This window comes from Gossypium raimondii, chromosome 11 (genome assembly GCF_025698545.1).
Source record: "Gossypium raimondii isolate GPD5lz chromosome 11, ASM2569854v1, whole genome shotgun sequence".
NCBI classification, from domain to species: Eukaryota; Viridiplantae; Streptophyta; class Magnoliopsida; order Malvales; family Malvaceae; genus Gossypium; species Gossypium raimondii.
In genome coordinates, this window is record NC_068575.1 from 19,760,622 (window position 1) to 19,778,688 (window position 18,067).

The 18,067-nt window shown below is 32.5% G+C and overlaps 2 protein-coding genes across 5 annotated transcripts; one reads left to right on the forward strand and one right to left on the reverse strand.

Annotated features, from left to right (window-relative positions):
* Window positions 1–3,576: 3,576 nt before the first annotated feature.
* On the forward strand, window positions 3,577–10,005 carry LOC105804359 (UTP--glucose-1-phosphate uridylyltransferase). 4 transcript variants are annotated; one of them, XM_012636943.2, is made up of 19 exons: window positions 3,584–4,423; window positions 5,055–5,146; window positions 5,272–5,365; window positions 5,853–5,913; window positions 5,996–6,073; window positions 6,152–6,202; window positions 6,430–6,482; window positions 7,102–7,174; window positions 7,306–7,363; window positions 7,455–7,501; window positions 7,574–7,639; window positions 7,744–7,776; window positions 7,966–8,003; window positions 8,082–8,157; window positions 8,253–8,336; window positions 8,437–8,535; window positions 8,627–8,731; window positions 9,502–9,573; window positions 9,673–10,005. In XM_012636943.2, the coding sequence occupies exons 1-19, from the start codon at window positions 3,783–3,785 to the stop codon at window positions 9,697–9,699; spliced, it is 1,848 nt and encodes a 615-aa protein (XP_012492397.1). In that variant the 5' UTR covers window positions 3,584–3,782; the 3' UTR covers window positions 9,700–10,005. The 4 variants fall into 4 exon arrangements, 3 of the variants coding, with proteins under 3 accessions (XP_052479891.1, XP_012492397.1, XP_012492398.1); XM_012636944.2 differs by having other exon boundaries at window positions 3,585–4,423; window positions 5,275–5,365; XM_052623931.1 differs by lacking the exons at window positions 9,502–9,573; window positions 9,673–10,005 and adding an exon at window positions 8,831–9,083 and having other exon boundaries at window positions 3,582–4,423.
* A 4,318-nt stretch (window positions 10,006–14,323) lies between these two features.
* On the reverse strand, window positions 14,324–15,926 carry LOC128034758 (protein Ycf2-like). Its single transcript, XM_052623599.1, has 2 exons — window positions 15,920–15,926; window positions 14,324–15,153 (listed from the first exon to the last, which is right to left on the reverse strand). The coding sequence occupies exons 1-2, from the start codon at window positions 15,924–15,926 to the stop codon at window positions 14,324–14,326; spliced, it is 837 nt and encodes a 278-aa protein (XP_052479559.1).
* Window positions 15,927–18,067: the final 2,141 nt, after the last annotated feature.

Below are 18,067 nucleotides of genomic sequence, written 5' to 3' on the forward strand. Positions count from 1 at the left end.
CAACATCCATTTCCAAAATGATTCCATTTCTTTATTTCGAAGAAAACCATAATCATTTTTCTGAATGTTTCCCATTTCTCTATTTCTATTCATTCTATTCATTTTGATTCAATATGCAATCCATTTCTGGTTTCAACGAGCTAGCGGAGAAACCAATTGAACAATGTAATTAGGGCTCAAATGATTTATAATTAAGTTTAGACTTTTCGCCTATTAATTATAAACTCATTTACATGAAGTCATTCAACTATAGTATCGTGAATGAGCTCTCCATAATGACATACCATTGCGAAAGCAACTATTCAATACTCGTCCAATGACCTTGTCATAAGTGTGTTACCCTTATATTATATCCTTGATCTCTTTGGGATAATATCTGTTTTTTCAATATGATCTTATTTTATCTCATGGTAATCATTGCATCTTCCTTCATGAAAAGTCAATCATTATCAAATAGTGATCAAGTCATCCATCACAAATACGAACGACCCGTGACCATGTTTACTTTTCATTAACCATGTAATGCTATGAGAGGATATCATTTACCAATGTCTCGGGCTATGAATTCCACTATTGTGAAAGATGTTACATACTGCAAAAGTCGTACACCTAACACACCAACTTTCGGTTCTTTATCTATTCAAACTTAAGCTTTTACTTACATCAAAGTGTACGAGTCACGCATACATAGTCCGTCATCCACTCAAGATATATGTATGCCACACTATGAAAGTCACAAGTGAATAGATCCATAAACGGATTCAGGATCTATTCTACTTGGGTCTAGTCTGATGTACTATCAGTCCAGTCAGTCACATCCATGTCTCTATCTTTTAGGAGTCATCCACTCCGATACCCAAGACAAGGCATCTCCCAATTCAGACTTGATAGTCTTACATATTAGTCTTTCAACCAATTTGCTCATTTCTGATTAGACTAAGGACATGTTTAGGTTCGTCTACTAATACAAGTTGTCTTTTTGTATTACAATCTGACCATGTAATAACGTTTAGTATCAGTTAAAGATTAGACAACCAATGAGCAACATTTGCTTCCATTTTGCTTTGCATGCAAAAACCATGTAAGGATAATATACAAAGTATTAATGTAATTTATAAATAATTTTATTAACCAATCTGTTCGAAAAAATTACAAATGTACTTAAACTAAAATACTACACTTAGAGCACCAGATCCAACATTCTCAACATTTCCCATTACATTTCCACATGAATCTCACATGAACCAAGCTTAACCTCTAACCTTTTCATGGTTTCTAACTCAATTTCTCTAGGTTCTCTTTAATGGCAACTTAAGCTAACTTCAAAAATCACAAAATCTAACCATTAAATTGGTTGTACTAAGCTTCCTACTTTAAAAAGCTATGAATTGTTTTGAAAAAAAAGCTTGGATTAATGGCCAATTATGGAGGAAAGAACTCAACTCTTTTTTTCTTCTTTAGGTTCAGTCCTGAAGAGAAATGACGAAGATGATATTTAAAAATTTATAATTAGTCCACTGAATTTGGTGTAATTAGAGCACCCCATTGACACTCTTCAATTCTTAGGGGTAGGGTAGGAATTGGAGTAATTAAGTGGGCAATTACAAACAAGTACACTAAAATCCAATTAGCTTATGACTTTTCAAACATGTCCATACATGATTTAAGTTTGAAAAGTTTTTTTTATACAATAATAGTATTTTAATTTAAGGATATATTCATATTTAAAAATATTTGTTATTTTACTAATTTCGTTTAAATAATTTAAAATTTTTGTTAATAATAGATAATTTCTTTAGTTAATTAATTTACATAGTATTTGTTATTAATTATTTATACTAAATTTAACTAATTTACATATTATTTATCATTAATTATTTATACTTGGTCAATGATCAATCGATGATAACAGTGAGTATATATTTAATGTTAGAGAGAAAATACCTCAACAAATATTGAATGTTAGAGTAATTTGGTAAATTTGCTTGGCATGTTTATTTTTCTTGTTAATTTATTAGCGATCGTATTGTCAAATACTTTTGGACTATCGTATCATATATGATTGTTTGGTTTTAGGATTTTTATTTGTTTAAATATTTTTCTTAAATATTATTGATAACTTCGTAATAATTAATATTTTTAGAATTTAAAATTACGTAGTTGTGTAATTATCTTTTAAATTATCAAATATGACATATGAAATTACGATGTAATTACACTCTATTAGTCACACATGTCTAGAGAATTAGAATTTCTTATAATTACAAGAGAATGTAATTACTACCTTAGTAATTATACTACTATCCAATCACTTTGTGATGCCTAAACTTACCCTTAAATTTTCTTTGTAAAAATTTAGGTTTTCCATTTTGCTTGAAAAAAACACTAAAATTAATTATAAATAAGGAATAGATAATAAAATAAAAAAAGATAAAATGGTTTTCCTTAAAATCCAAGTTTTCCTTATAGATATTCGATAATTCTTGTAACAACCTAGGTTTTCCTTTTACCGAAAAACTAAAATTTAATCTTAAAATTGAAAAAAAATCTTAAAGGAAATTAAAAGGTAAAATGAGGAGCAAAATGAAAAATTATTAAAGTGAGAGACTAAAATAAGTGTACAATAAGCGTGTCATTAGCCACATTAATGATGAGAGACTAAAATGAAAAAAATCTAACGAGTGACCAAAACTTAAAAAAAACCTATCTAACGATAGTGCTATATTTGAATTTAATTTATTTTTATTATCAAAATGAAAACCTATCAAAGATGGATGATTGGCTCTGTAATTTATTTTATTGCTTGTATGTAAAAATAACAAATTTCTTTTGGGGAACCTATATTAATAGTTACCTAATTATTAGTATTTTTTTTTGTCACCAGTTCGTTAACGGTGACAACTTTTAAAATTGACATAATAACAACTTAAACCCTCAATATTTATACATTGTGCCAAATTAGTCTCGATTTTAAAAAAATCTAGCCCTCAACATTTACACATTGTGTAATTTAGTTTTTTTTTTTTGCAATTTTGCTTTTCTTTGTAATCATTTTCACCTAAAAAGCTAAAAAGACAAACTTATCAACTAAGGGTGGGTTTGGATGGGCGATTGGGTGCGGTGCGGCGTTTAGTTTATTTTTTGTCTCACGCTACAGTATCACTACAGTATCTAATCACACCGCCACCGCTGTTTTTACACTAACCGCAGGTAAACTCACCGCCCATCCAAACCCACCCTAAATTTGATTGAAAATATAAAAGAAAAATTGAAACACTAAAAAATCTGATATAATGATTTTTTTCTTTTCTCATTTTTTTATAAATTAACCCTTAATGTTATAAAGAAAAACAAAATTGTTAAAAAATTAAATTACATAATGTGTAAATGTTAATGGTTGAATTTTTTAGAATCTAAAATTAAATTGATATAATTTATAAATATTAAAAATTAAAATTATTATTATGTTAATTTTAAAAGTTGTAATAATGATAAAAAAATAAAATTGAATAGCGGAAATATTAACCTTTCTTTTTAGTTTTAAAGGGTTGATTCAACTGGACCCGAACCGATCCAAATATCCCGCTACCTAAACTCAAATAGCAAATTGTTCGTATATAAGCTTTCCTCAAATCTGGAAATCCCCTCTTAAACCCTAAATCCCAAAATCTCTGAACTCAAAATGCTTCACCAAAGTTAAAGCTTTTGGGGTAGATTCAATTCACCCATCAAACCTTAGCTTCCCCTGTCAATTTTATTTTCCTTAGAGAAATAAGAAAAAAATGACAATCCATTCGGTTGTAATCCAAAAACTCTTAACAACAAATGCTCACATCGGCCGACAAGTTTCAACCCACCACTTCAAACAGTTCACCTACGGCTTCCGAAATAGACAATCCATTATCGATTCCGACAAGACCCTAATCTGTCTCCGCAATGCTCTCAACTTCCTTTCCTGCCTCTCTCGTGATCCTTCTTCCTCTTTCCTCTTCATCAACACTAACCCTCTGTTCCAACCCATAATCGACGAGATGACCTCCAGAGTCACCAGCTTAAGCCCTGAAAGGGCTAGTAGCCTTTGGAAGATGCGTGGCTTTTTGACCAACAGTTGTAGTCCTAAGAAGTTTCGGTCTAGGCACAAGAAATTGGTTTTCGCGCCAACTAAAATGCCGGATTGTGTTGTGATTTTCGACACTGAGAGGAAAAGTTCCGTCTTTTTGGAAGCGGAAAGGTTGGGGATCCCGATTGTTGCCTTGGTTGATTCCAGTATCCCGTGGGAGTATTATAAGAAGGTTACTTATCCAATACCGGCCAATGATTCTGTTCAGTTCGTTTACTTGATATGTAACATGATAACTAAATGTCTTATGTTGGAGAAGAAAAAAGACGGAGCAAAGGGGACTGGGAAGAAGGCTACAATCAAGTATGTTTTTATTATATTTTTAAAGTTTCTTTTTCTGGGTTTGAGATTTGAATGTTTTTATAGGATGGATTCTTTCTTCTTCTTTTTTTTTTTCTAATTTTGGGGGTTAGGGTGGGTTTTTATCTCTAAACTGTGGTTGCTGTGACCGAAATTGTGTATAAAAATCGTAGGTTATAAGGTGTGCATTGGATGCTGATTTTATTGATTTAACTAGAGAGGAAATAAGAGACCGGCTAAGTTTGTTGGCAGTAATTGTTGTAAGATTGGATGTGCTTGATGGATGATTTAAGAGTGATTTTGAGTTGTGGACATGAGTTTCTCGATATCTAGATGACAGAATCTTGAGTTATTACTAAGTGGTTCCTTGCTAAAGTAGCTTGATTGAGGATCTTAGTATAGAGAGAATATCCTTTTCCCAGTTCTTATCGGTTTACTTCTGATAATTGTGCAGAATGATAGGTTTATTTCTTATTTTGTAGTCTCTGTCTGGAATTCTTGCTCTGAAGTTTGTCTATTTTATACGAGTTGAGTTTTCATGGTTTGCTGTTGCATTGTTTCTTCTGTTCTTTGTTTTTGTATTGGAACTATTTCCAGTTGTCTGGTTTACTTGAAATCCAATATTTGATTAAAGGGACCAAGTAGAGAGCACAAGTGAGAGCAAAGGCAGTGCAAGTGATGAAGTGCTTGTTGTTCCTTATGATAACTTAGCACCTATGTCTTGTGGTAATATTTTCTCATTATTCTTTTACTTGTGAATTTATTGTATTCCAAATATAGCATCAAGAAAAATATAACAGCACATTAGAGTTCAGCTTGTATAATTTGTTTGGATTCTTTCTGTCTTGAAGCAGATATTGCTGACTCTAAGCAGCTTTTGGATAAGCTTGTTGTGGTGAAGTATAATGGAGCTTTGGGAAAGAATATGGGTTTCGGTGGTCCCAAGTAAGCAATTATCTAACTTCTGGAAGTTTGATACTTATTTTTTTTCCAAGAAAAGAGAAGCATTTCTTGATGATTCCATAGTTATATATTAAAGACTTGCCTCTACATAAATGAATATAGTTTCTGTGAAATACATATGTTTTTTGGTTTCATGAAGATGGTTTGAATAGAATCTTGTTTGATATAAATGGTTAAATCTTCTAATTTTGTGATGACATCCCTTACTTCAAAATATTGTACTACCACCCTTTTGGATGAATCTTTGTTGTTATATTATATTAGGCATTTTCACATGAAATATGCTTAAATACTTTACTGCTTAGTTCCTTGGTGAACTTAATATTCAAGAGAATTTAAGAACTGTCCGGTTTTTATTTGAGAAATGACGTGCTTTCTTTACTTTGGTCTTTGATATTTGAGTCATTCTTGTCATAGAAATATTTGGACATTTAGTTGAATTTGTGCAATTCCCTTCTCCTTTGCACAGGTCTTTGATTGAAGTTAAAAATGGGTCAACACCTCTTGACTTAATTGTTAACCAAATTCAGGTTGGTTACCAGTTATTTGTTGTATATACTGTTCTTTTATAGCATTAGAGCTCACTAGTTCAACATTTTCAATTCTTTGTAGTCACTAAATTCGAAGTACGGATGCAATATTCCTCTGCTTTTGATGAACCCAAAGAACACACACAATGATATCGTAAAGGTGATCTGTTTTTCCTACACTGTTTTGTTCTTAACCTTGTATCTCAGCAAAGGTACTCAGCCAAGTTGTCTTGTGTAGGCTTTGGAGAAGTATTCCACCTTAGACGTCGATATACATCCTTTTGAACAGGTTTGGGAACCTAACATTTCCTGTTGTAACTGGTTCTGGAATTTGTTCATACTCCTTAAACTTGCAACCTCCTCTTGATAAATTTGAGAACCTAGCTAGATATACATCCTTTTGAACAGGTTTGAGAACCTAGCCATTATTTTCTTGTTGCATAACTGGTTCTGGAATTCTTTTCTATGGTCCTTAGATTTGTACTTCTTCTTGATAAAATAATTGGATTTATGTAGGGTGAACGTACTCAACATGAATCTTTTGTCAGCGAGGGAGGTGAGGATAAATGGTATGCCCAATTTTGCATCCTTCCTTTGGTGCAGCTTCATTATTTTCTTTGCTTTTTTGTTAATATAAGATGTTTCTGTGATGAATGAACTATGATAATGTTATTTAGCAACTTCTGGAAGTCTTGGTAAAGTTCATAGTTGGCTCTAGAAATCAACCATAACTTTGAATGCAAATTAGGATAGTTCCACACCTATTACTCCCTGAATTTATTCTTCATATTCACTTTCCTTTTCTCATTGTTATGAAATACTGGTCCTTTTGATCTATTCTAGGTGTATGTTTTCCTGAGTTTAGCATTTTTCAGTATCTTTCATTTTGATGAACAGGGAAATATGCATGGTCTACTGTCAGTGTCCATTTTCCTCCTATGTCGATGAACTGGAAAATCATAGTTTGATGTTCAATTGAACACCACCATAGAGCTTGTAGTATCTTAGGCTATTTTTTCCCCATGTGATATATCAATGCGTCCAAAATTTTATGGAGTGATCTGATAATTTTCCAAAATACCCAATAGATTCCTTTTCTTTTTACTTATTTACTCTGCAGGATTACATTGTGGTTACAGTCACCAATTGATGAAAGGTCTCATCATTGCTTTATTTTTTTGTGCAAAGGCAATCTTCTAAACATGGCACTCATTTCCTTTCCCTAATGAATAGTGGAACTCTTGATGTATTACTTGCTCAGGTATTTGTGATTTCGAAAATATTTCATTTTGTTTCTCAAGTCTAAAATAGAAAGAAATATCCATGAGGATGAAAATGCAAAAGTATGCCAGGAGGAAAGCTGATGCAAACTCTTAATCTCATTGCTTCCAGGGTAAGGAGTATGCCCTTGTGGTTAACCCAGATAATGTGGCCGGTGTTGTGGACCCAAGTATCCTTTGTATTGTTCCTATCATTTAATTTTGCGGTGTTTATTAATGACCTTCAATTCTTTAGTTGTGCCCCTTGATTTGATAATTTAGAAATCTTGAATCATTTGGCCCAAAACAGTATTGAATATTGTTCGGAGGTATGCAAGGATGATTTCCATTTATTATAACTCTTTGGCTAAAATTTGTTTGTAAGTCTTTACTGTTTTCAGGTGACGCCAACCACCTCCACTGGTTTAATCAACTTTATGGCTAGTTCGCTCCAAGGGATGTTTAAGGCAAGTGATATCATGAATCGTCTTGATGTCTGATAAATTTGTTTGATATCTATGTATATATCAAAACAGCCTTAATTAACTTTGTTGCTTTCATTATGATATAGCTTGAAGACTTCACTTCAGATCACTCTGAAAAGGTAAGTTGCTTATTATACTTATTCACTGAAGAAAAAGGCATGAATATGTGTATATATGCTCTTTTTGTCCAAAATTTTATGTCAAGTTGCACAGAACAATAGTAGAATTGCGTGGTTTCTTACAGACATTGTTTGGTTACTCTAACTGGCTCATCATATTCCTTTCTGTTTTGTCATGTTCATAATAAGTCGGTGAAAGGATTCAAATTCATTGATACAAGAAGCTTGTAAGTTAACTGCTATGCCCCTTTAATTTGTTCTAATAAAAATGCAAATAGGCTAAATTGTGGTTTCATTTCTCTCAGGTGGCTAAATTTGAAAGCCATTAAAAGGCTTGTAGATACCAGTGCACTGAATTTGGATAACCTTTCTACTTTAAAGGTACCTTTTGCTTAAAATTTTCCAAGACAGCTTTACATTCTATATGAAGCAAGAAACTGATAAAAGTTCTTGTTGTTGCTTTGTCATTGAGGCAGTTATTTGAAAATTCAATTGGCATTTCCATTCCCCAATCTCGTTTTCTTCCTTTGAATTCCACATCAGACTTATTCCTTCTCCAGGTCATTCTCTTTTATAAACTATAATTTCATGCTACAACCCAAAGAAAGTACTATTTCATCTGACTTAAGGCTCTAAGCATCAAAATTCTATGTTCTACAGTCGGACCTTTACTCATTTACTGAAGGCATGTTTGTTCGAAATGATGCGAGGGTCAGTCCTAGTGACCCTTCCATTGCTTTAGGACCTGAATTTGAAAAGGTGAGGGTTTATGGACTCATGAAGGCATTTTATTTATTGTGTTTGCATTTATTTTCTTGAATCTATTATTACATTCTGTTTTCCTCATCAGATTAGCGATTTCAAGCGCCGCTTTGAAACAATTCCTAGCATTGTCAAGCTGGATAGCTTGGAGGTGAATGGTGATGTTTGGTTTGGAGCTGATATAGTTCTCAAGGTATCCATATTATTGCCCCTGCATCAATATCTTGCTTCTTTGTTGGTATATCTTTTCCTTCATGTATTACATTTAAACTTGATGCTATGATCTTTTCAGTGCTGAAAGTTGCAGATGTTGTGTTAGTTATTGATTGATGGCTAAATTGTGCAAAGACGGAACTTGTATCCAACGGAAGTTTTGTTAAGTATTTTAGTTCTGTGTTATCCATTACATAAAAATTTCCTTTTGCCGTAAAAGGCAAAAAGTGCTGTCAGTGAAATACTATACATCCTTTAGGAATTTCAATTATGTGATTTGATTCCTTGCTCTTTTCTTTTTGGAATAAAATTTATTTATCTGCACTGTTTGATATGGATTGTTGACTATATTTTTGAAACAAATCAAGAGTACAGCCAATACTGATATCCTGTTATGTGTATTGAAATACCATGTTACTGAGATTTGGTCGTGAGTGTCAGGAATATGTGTGTTTGACGTGGGTATGCTAATTTTTTCTCATGGTTTATATGTATTTGGGAGTCCTTAGAGGTTCATATCCCCCTCATACCTATGTCCAGAATGTGTCAAGACATAGTACTTAAGAATATTAAGTAGTAGCAAGAAATATACTTGCTGCTTCATGCGATGTGAGGCAATTGCCTGAAGGTTTATATCGAGTTAAAGATTGACGGGTTTGCTTTCTTTGTGGTTTTAAGTCATTGCTGTTTTAGCGCTCCTGTGAGTCCTTAATTTTGCTGTTTTAACTTGTTTCTGCTTGTGTACTTAAGGGGAAAGTTGTAATCGATGCAAGCCCTGGACTGACATTGCGGATTCCTGACGGAGTTGTGCTCGAAGATGAGGTAATTCTTAAGAATATATTGTACTCCTTGATCTCTTTTTTCCCCTCCTGTGTTAGGCACTCAAATCTGTTGGTCTGTTTTGCGTTTTGGTGTGTTCAGGAGATCAATGATCCCACAGATATTTAAGGGAGGGAATCAGTTGTAGCATTTTTGGTGAATGCGTTGAACATGGAGCACAACACACAAAAAAAAAGCCTTTGTAATGCTTTAATATTTTGTTATTCAAATTTTGTATTGATCAATGTTATTTGTTATTGGAAGAGGAAATAATAGTTAGAGCTTTGAGCTGAGTGATTGATTCCTCATTATAAGCAGCTTAATGTAGAATGATGGCTCTAACTTCAGAACATGAGAATTGAGACTTGGCCTTTTTGTTGCTCCGGTTAGCGGGTGCCCATTATTTATTTATCATTTTAAACAATGGTTCTTTTATTTTGGTGCTTTATTAGTAAGTTGGCCTCTGAACTATTTCCCAATTCTTGTTTTGGTAAGAAATGGTGCTTAAAATTGTAAATTTTAATCAAAACCTGCCGTGTTGTTTTTGGTGGTATTGAGGTATGTGTAGGGTCAATTTGCTATTATAAATATAATTATAAATACATATTATGAAAATGAATTTGAGGAGTAATCTTAATATGGTGATATAAATATGAAATAGTTGGGTTTTCCTCGGAAAAGTCAATACCAAATAACCGGGAAACCCCAAAAATATTGAAAGTTGCTGTAGAAAAAGAATATTCTTTTTAAATAAATTAAGGTTAAATTATTTTTCAAATTTTTCAAACTTTATCACTTAAAAAATTGGGTAATTTACCCTAAAATTAATGGTTAAATTGTCTGTATATGTTGGAAACTTTTGTTTATTGGCCAAACAGGTTTTTTTTTTTTAGAATTAAGAAAATAAATCAATTTTGGAGAGAGTATGAGAAAGTGCGTCTAGTTTGGTGTGCTTTTTACACAGGTGGCAGGAAATTGTGCTCATTTGAATTAGGGGTGTTCAATCGGTTAACCGACCCGAACTACCATTAACCGAATCAACCGACCCATTTAAACCCTTAACTGTTAACTGAATCGAATTTTTTTCAAAAAAATTAACTGAACTGAACTTTTTCGGTTAAATCGGCCGGTTAACCAAATTAACCGAAATTTATATATATATATATATTGGTTAAAACAAGTATAAAACAAATAAAAATTAACCGACTTAACCGACCGATTAATTTATATTTCCAAAAAATTAACCGAATCGACTAGATACTTATATATTATAATATTATTTATTAAATTTGGTTAATTCGATTAACTGACCGATTTCGAACCGAATTAACCGTTAACTTCCAAAAAAGTATTAACCGACTCCCGACCAAATTAATTCGGTTAACCGACCGATTAACCAAATTCGGTTGGTTAACCGAATTAATTCGGCTTTACCCGAAATTTGCACACCCCTAAATTGAATGTGCTTTCTTCAAACGGTCATTTCCCCAACAGTAAAAAATCAAATGCTCCAACGGTAAAATTTTGAAACAGCTCAATAGTAACTTTAATTTCCTATAACTACTTAGGCCATTTTCTATATTTTTCACTCAAATCTAACTCTTTCCATTCTCTCTAAACTTTCAATTCTCTCAATTTTCTCAAGATTTGCTCGAAATTTTTCAATAAATTTGTATAAAAATATTATAGTTTTATTTTATTATTTCGTAGATTATTCATTTTGATTAATTTTTCACGAATGACAAGTTCTTTTATATGTTTCGACGACAAGCACATTTCCACCACTCAATCAGTAATGGTAAGGAAAAATTTTAAATTTCGTTATTTTCAATTCAGTTAATTTTAAAGTTTTTAATTTTTTAAAATTATCTTATTGATATAAATAGGCGGATGATCGTGTTTTGGAAGGGTTCATACACAATTTTATCAAAGACCGCACCCAGTGAAATTCATGGTTATTTGCAAGATGCGAGATTCTTACATGTGTCTCATACGCTCGGGGGTTGTAAATTGGATCCTACACTTATCAGTGTATTGGTGAAAAGATGGAGACTCAAGATACACACATTCTATCTTCCATGTGGTGAGTGGACAATCACACTCGAGGACGTAACTTTACAACTCAGTTTACCTATGGATGAGCCAATCGCTACGGGGTTAGTGGTCGTTCCTGGTAAAGAGGACCTTTGCGAGACATTTTTAAGGAAGATGTCAGACAAGTTTCAAGGTGGCTGGATAGAGATGAGATGGTTGCAAGATAACTTCAAATACCTTCCTTCGAATGCGACTGACGTCATGAAAGAACAATTTGCCCGAGCATTCATCTTGAGGTTAACCGAAGACATTCTAATGCTCGATAAATCTAGAAATTTGGTACACATAAGGTGACTACTACACCTAATCAACTTCAAAGAATGTAGTCAAATTTTAATTGATTTATATGATTCATATTTAATGTTTTCAGGTGTATATTGTTTTATGAAATATATTATTATATTTTTAAATAGAATTTAACAAATTGGTTAAGTTTAAATTAGTTAAAGATTTTAGTTTGATTTCCATTAAATGGATTCATGGTTGAACATTTTTATTAATAGTGATTTCTCGTTTTTTGTTTTCAGTTAGAAACCCTAAATCATATAGGTTTCCCATGATTTTAAAACATTATTAATTAATAACAGATTAAATTAAAAGAAGAGACTTGGGTTTGCGAAATCATAGAATACGTTATTTTTAAAGAAAGTAATTCAAATTCAATTTTTGTTGGTTTAGTTTTAATAATTGCGGTATTTTATTCATGATAGTGATATATATTAATTTTTCTGCTATTATAGTTATGAAATTATTATAGTTTTTCAAGGTAATCATGAAGTTATTATATTAATTTTACATCTTTAATGAATAATAATTACCCTTATCATAATATCAATATGTTTATCATTCTCTTGATTTTCATGGATTCGACTTTGGCTTGAATCATGGCGGACTTTATATATATATAAGGTCTTGTATATATTATGTATTCTTTGTTAAAAGATAAAATCTATTCATGATTTGTTTCTTTATCATGCGTGAATTTGGGGATAATATTTGCACAAACTATTAGTCCATTAGACAATTTTCATGAATTGATATTGAATTGATGCAAATAAATGATTCTTGAATTTTTGCATAACTCAGTGAAAATTTACCGATTCATATTTTGTTAGTTTTGTAAAGTGATGATTTTTAATTTGATTGTATGCTTCCTGTTTAGTTTTAGTTGGCTATTAATTTTTTTAAAGAAATCTCAAGCATATATATTTTGAATATATATATATATATATATATATATATATATATATATATATAATTTTGCTCTATAGAGAATTGTCAATTTATGTTTTGGTAATTTTATTATATGTTTAGGTTGAATGCACGTTGAACCCTTATTCAATTGAAATTGTTATTTTTTTTATGTGAATATATATTCAATTTTTAGGTGTTTTGACAATACGTGTTTAAAAATTTTGGTTTTATAAAATTTGGTTTTGAATTTTAATCTTAAAAATTTTGATGGTTGCTTGTTTAATTATTAAAAAAATCAGTCAAAATTAAGATTTTTGTTTTTTTATTATGCTATTTAGACAACCTTATTTTAGGTTATTTTGGAAATTATAGTGCAATTAGAAATTTTAGTTTTGACCTTTGAATATTGGGTAAATTTTAAATTTGAATATTGATATATTAATATGTATTTTAAAATAACTTAATCGAAGAAATACGTCACAAAGTGACCTCTGTTAGAAAAATTATTTTATTTTAAAATATAAAAGGTTGTGTGAATGTAACTTAAGTTAATATTGATTGGTCTAAAGGAAGGTTAATATTTAACAAAATTACATGTACAATTGTTGTAATGAACATGTGACGATTATTTGGTTTTGCAGGAGAGTAATAAATAGGCCCAAAGGAAGATTTATCGTTTGACATGTTCTTATTGTCAGTGTTTGATTACTACACCAAGATATCACTTATAAGTTATTATTTTGTCCAAAGATGAATTAGTAATAGAGTGTCCGATATTTTGAGATGGGTTTACTTTTATTTAAATTATTTTGGTTTAAATTTAAAATATTATGTGAGCTTGTTTTGTTCTATTCAACTACTATTATACTTGTTAATTAACATCATTGCATGCTTTAAAACATTCAGGGGCATTATATCTAATAAGGTTATCATAGCAAAGAATTCATGGCTGACATTGAAAAGAGGTTTGTCAAGAACGAAAAGGTTAAATTTGGTACGTTCATAACAAAGCTAGCTTCAATGGGGTAATAAAGAAAAATAATGAGTAATAGCTCTGGTTGTTCGCTATTCAATAATTCTTGTTTAGGCAGTTCATACCATCCATACATAGTGTTTTGATCTAAGATTTCAATTCTTCCATGTTTCAGTAGTAGCATATTGTTTCATGGAGCTAAGGTCCAAAATATGGAAGAAACAGGTGTTTCCACAACTCTACCACCCAATCCCTTCCACTTAATCCCTATTTCATGACCACATATCTTTCCGGCTAAGTAATGGGAAACCTTTCTCCTCTTACATGAATCCAATTTTCATTTCATCCGGGAAAAGCCATCTTTTTCTCAACAATGTCTTTGTCATTTGATCCAATAGCCTTCCATTAGATAGGAACAAATTTGATAAATACTGATAACTCTCGGATGGAGTATTAGAACGGAAAAATCCATTAGATAATGAACTATTGGTTCTAAGTCATCTCTGGTGATGAACTATTGCTTTTCTTCATATAGATAGATATAGGATCTAAGGGGCAATTACTTAGAAGTACATTTTGTACAACATCTCTTCCTATCTGATAGAAAAGGATCCCATGATCCTGAACTGATCGTACCTGGGATCGCAAATCCAAAGTTTGTCTATGAAGAGCATATCTAATTGTATTAGTGTCTATAATTGATTTCTTCTGTGTAATACTAATCGATAGGGCCTCATTGGTAAGTGCTACAAGATCTCGTGCATTGGAACCGACGGTTATGGACCCGAATCCATTAGTATGGAACATTTTCTTTTCCAAGTGAAATCCCTTAGTATATGAAAGAGTGAAAAAGTGACTTCGTTGTTGTGGAATAAGAAGTCTTCGTATCTTAATACATGTATTTAATTTATTCGGGACTATTAGAGTGGGATCCACTTTTTGGGGAATATGATTCGAAGCAATAACAAGAATATTTCTAGTGGAACATCTTTCACAATCCTTGGAGAGATAGTTCATTAATAGACCGAGGGATAAGTAATTCTCCTCATTCACATCCAAATCATGAATGTTTGGAATCCATATTATGTAAGGAGACATTTCTTTTGCTAGTTCAAATCGAAGGGTGATATAAAATCGGTCTATTTCCGACATCATATCCATAGTTAACGCATTCATCATAGTTAGAAGCTCCAGCTCCATATCAAAGTCACGATCAATAGCGTCACTAGCATCAATATCATCACTATCATCACTATCATCAATATCGATATCATCAATAAGAAAACCTTTAAGCTTGTTATCCAGGAACTTGTTCAGAAATACTGTAATGAAAGGAACATAGGAGTTTGTCGCTAGGTATTTGAACAAATAGGATCGTTCGGTTCCTATAGAACCTATCACTAAAATACCCCTAGAGGGAGATAGGGCTAAGTGGAGCGAAAAGGGTTTTCCACGAGACGGGAAATGAAAACAATTAGCCCCACACGAAGTTTGTGAATAAGTGATTTTCTGATAATGAGCAAGGAATATCCGCCTTTCTGCTAAACATGATGTATTGAACTCATAATTTATTAGATACTTTTTATGAATGTCAACTAAGTATCGTAAGTAAATTGGTCCCGGTTGTTCAATCATTTGATAACCAGAGTCATTCTTTGATAAATGATCACTATGAGTCAGACTCAATAGAATTTGATCAATCCTTTTTTCTATCGTTAAGGTGGAGAACTGAACCAAGAATTCTCTTTCTTTATCATCAACCGAATCACTATTCCTGAATATCCAACTCACCAATTAATTCTTTATAACGTATTTTATTTGTCTTTGATAAATAAGATAGCAGTCGTTGATGTTTTCCTAGAATTTTACGTAAACCTCTCTGAGATAAATAGTCTTTTTTGTACAATTCCAAATGTGAACTAAGTCTTCGTATCTTATTAGTGAAACTAACTATTTGAAATTCAACAAACCCCCTGTTTTCTTCTTTTTTTTCTTGAAAAATAACTGAGATGAATGAATTTTTTTCCATAAAACCAAAAATTTCCCCTTTTTTTGAATGTGAATTTTACAGATCAATAATAATAATACCAGTCATTTTGATATACACGATGATTTTAAGCTCGTTATGAATTTTATCATTTTTTTCAAATAAAATTAGTCAATCCGGGTTTCGATTTGATTCGTATAGGGATACAAAAGAGTGAAATATTTCTACAAAAGAGAAAATTTGAGAGTTCAAATAAGACGATTTTGTTGATTCATTTGTCGATCTAATTGATATGTATGTCATTAAATTAGTATCGTGTATCAGAATAAAATGTAAGACAATCCTTGTGACCATCTATTTGTTTTCATATACCCGGCACGATACATACATAATATAGGGGAAAATGTACCATTAAAATGGACCATTAAAAGTATTTTAAAATTAAAAAATAAAAATAAAAAATATATATTTATTCGGCCCGGCTCGGGCCAAAAAAATGGTGCCCGAGGCCCAGCCCGTTTTTTAAACAGGCCTCGTTTTTTTGCCCAAGCACATATTTCGGGCCTATATTTTTACCCGAACCCTCCCATATTTCGGGCGGGCCGTCGGGCCGGGCCGGGCCGGGCCATGGACAGGTCTAGTATCGACCCAGGACTCAATATCGACCTTATTTCTAAGACAAAAATGAAGAATTCTCCAATTAAAAAGCCTTCTGTGCGAAAAATTCCCCATAGCATCTAGGATATCGCCTTCTCCTAGATAATTATGGATAGGGATATCCCTCCATGTATCAAAAAATTTTTGTTTATCCATGTTGTAATGACAAGAACTCTCTTCCCTTTTATTTACTTGGAATGGTGATCCATAAGCATACGGGTCCCTCTTATCTTGATAATTAATAGATTTATATGATAAAAAATCATATCCATAGTGTTTTTTAAAATTAGATTTTTTATATTTTTGTTCTTGATTCAGTTTATATTCTTGAGTCAAGAATGAGTTCGCTTGAAAATCATTTTTTCGCTTCAATTAATCTTTCTTTTCATCTGAATCCCATTTTGTTAAATCTTTATTTTAAGCCGGATAGTGTTGATTGACTCTATTTTGCCATTGTCTTGGTACTAATTTTAGCCATCTATTCGAACTAAATCGTATTGATAACGACTTCTTAACCGCTTTTCCATTCATTCATTGAGGCGGAGCGATTGATTTGAACATCTAGGGGTAAAGCACTTTGTTTTGGTGTGGGTGCGAGAGCGTACCAAATCGAGGCAAACTCGAATACTAGATATGACCTCAAAATAATAGGGTCGAGATCGGCCGGTGAGACGATGGGGATAAGCTTCATCGTCGAGAGGAAACAACCGGATCACCGATAAGGCCCCTAAATGACCGCCGGTGATAAAGGAGATAGGGGTGCAAAGACAATCGGAGGTTTGCCTAGAAGCGACCACCCTTGAAAGAGTGCGTAATAGCTCATTGATCGAGCGCTCTTGCGCCAAAGATGAACAGGGCTAAGCGATCTGCCAAGTCGTGGGATGTAAAATGCATCGGTAGGGGCGTTCGCCTAGGGGAAGCACCGTGTGGCGGAGTAGACAAAGCGAAGCGAGAATGTCGGCTTAAGTAACGCAAACATTGGTAAGAATCCAATGCCCCGAAAACCCAAGGTTTCCTCCGCAAGGTTCATCCACGGAGGGTGAGTCAGGGCCTAAGATCAGGCCGAAAGGCGTAGTCGATGGACAATAGGTGAATATTCTTGTACTACCCCTTGTTGGTTCCGAGGGACGGAGGAGGCTAGGTTAGCCGAAAGATGGTTATCGGTTTAAGGATGCAAGCTGCCCCTGCTTTTTCAGGGTAAGAAGGGGTAGAAAAAATGCCCCAAGCCAATGTTCGAGTACCAGGCATTAGACAAATTTGATTATTTTTGTTCAGTTGGAAATATAAATTTTAGTTTGTTTCATAATTTAAATTTGGTTGGTTCTTGTTCTTTATCAGATTATGATAATCTATATTTTTTGATACTATTGATTGAATCCTTGCATACTACCGTAATAGGTAAGAAATACAAATTAGCTATTAAGAATGCTGTTTCGTTATGGCACAAGAGATTAGGTTATGTCTCTAAAAAAATAGAATTAAGAACTTGCATCCAATAGTATTCTTAATCCCTTTGATTTTCTGGATACTTTGAAAGATCTAAGGACAAATTTTATGATCCCACTACTAAGGTTATTTTTAAGATGTATGAT

Bases quoted from the DNA above. Each gene is read 5' to 3' on its own strand.
- LOC105804359 (XM_012636943.2), top strand. From the start codon at position 3,783: ATGACAATCCATTCGGTTGTAATCCAAAAACTCTTAACAACAAATGCT. The intron at 5,147-5,271 runs GTAATATTTTCT...TCTGTCTTGAAG, and splicing joins CTTAGCACCTATGTCTTGTG to CAGATATTGCTGACTCTAAG. The intron at 6,203-6,429 runs GTTTGGGAACCT...GGATTTATGTAG, and splicing joins ATATACATCCTTTTGAACAG to GGTGAACGTACTCAACATGA.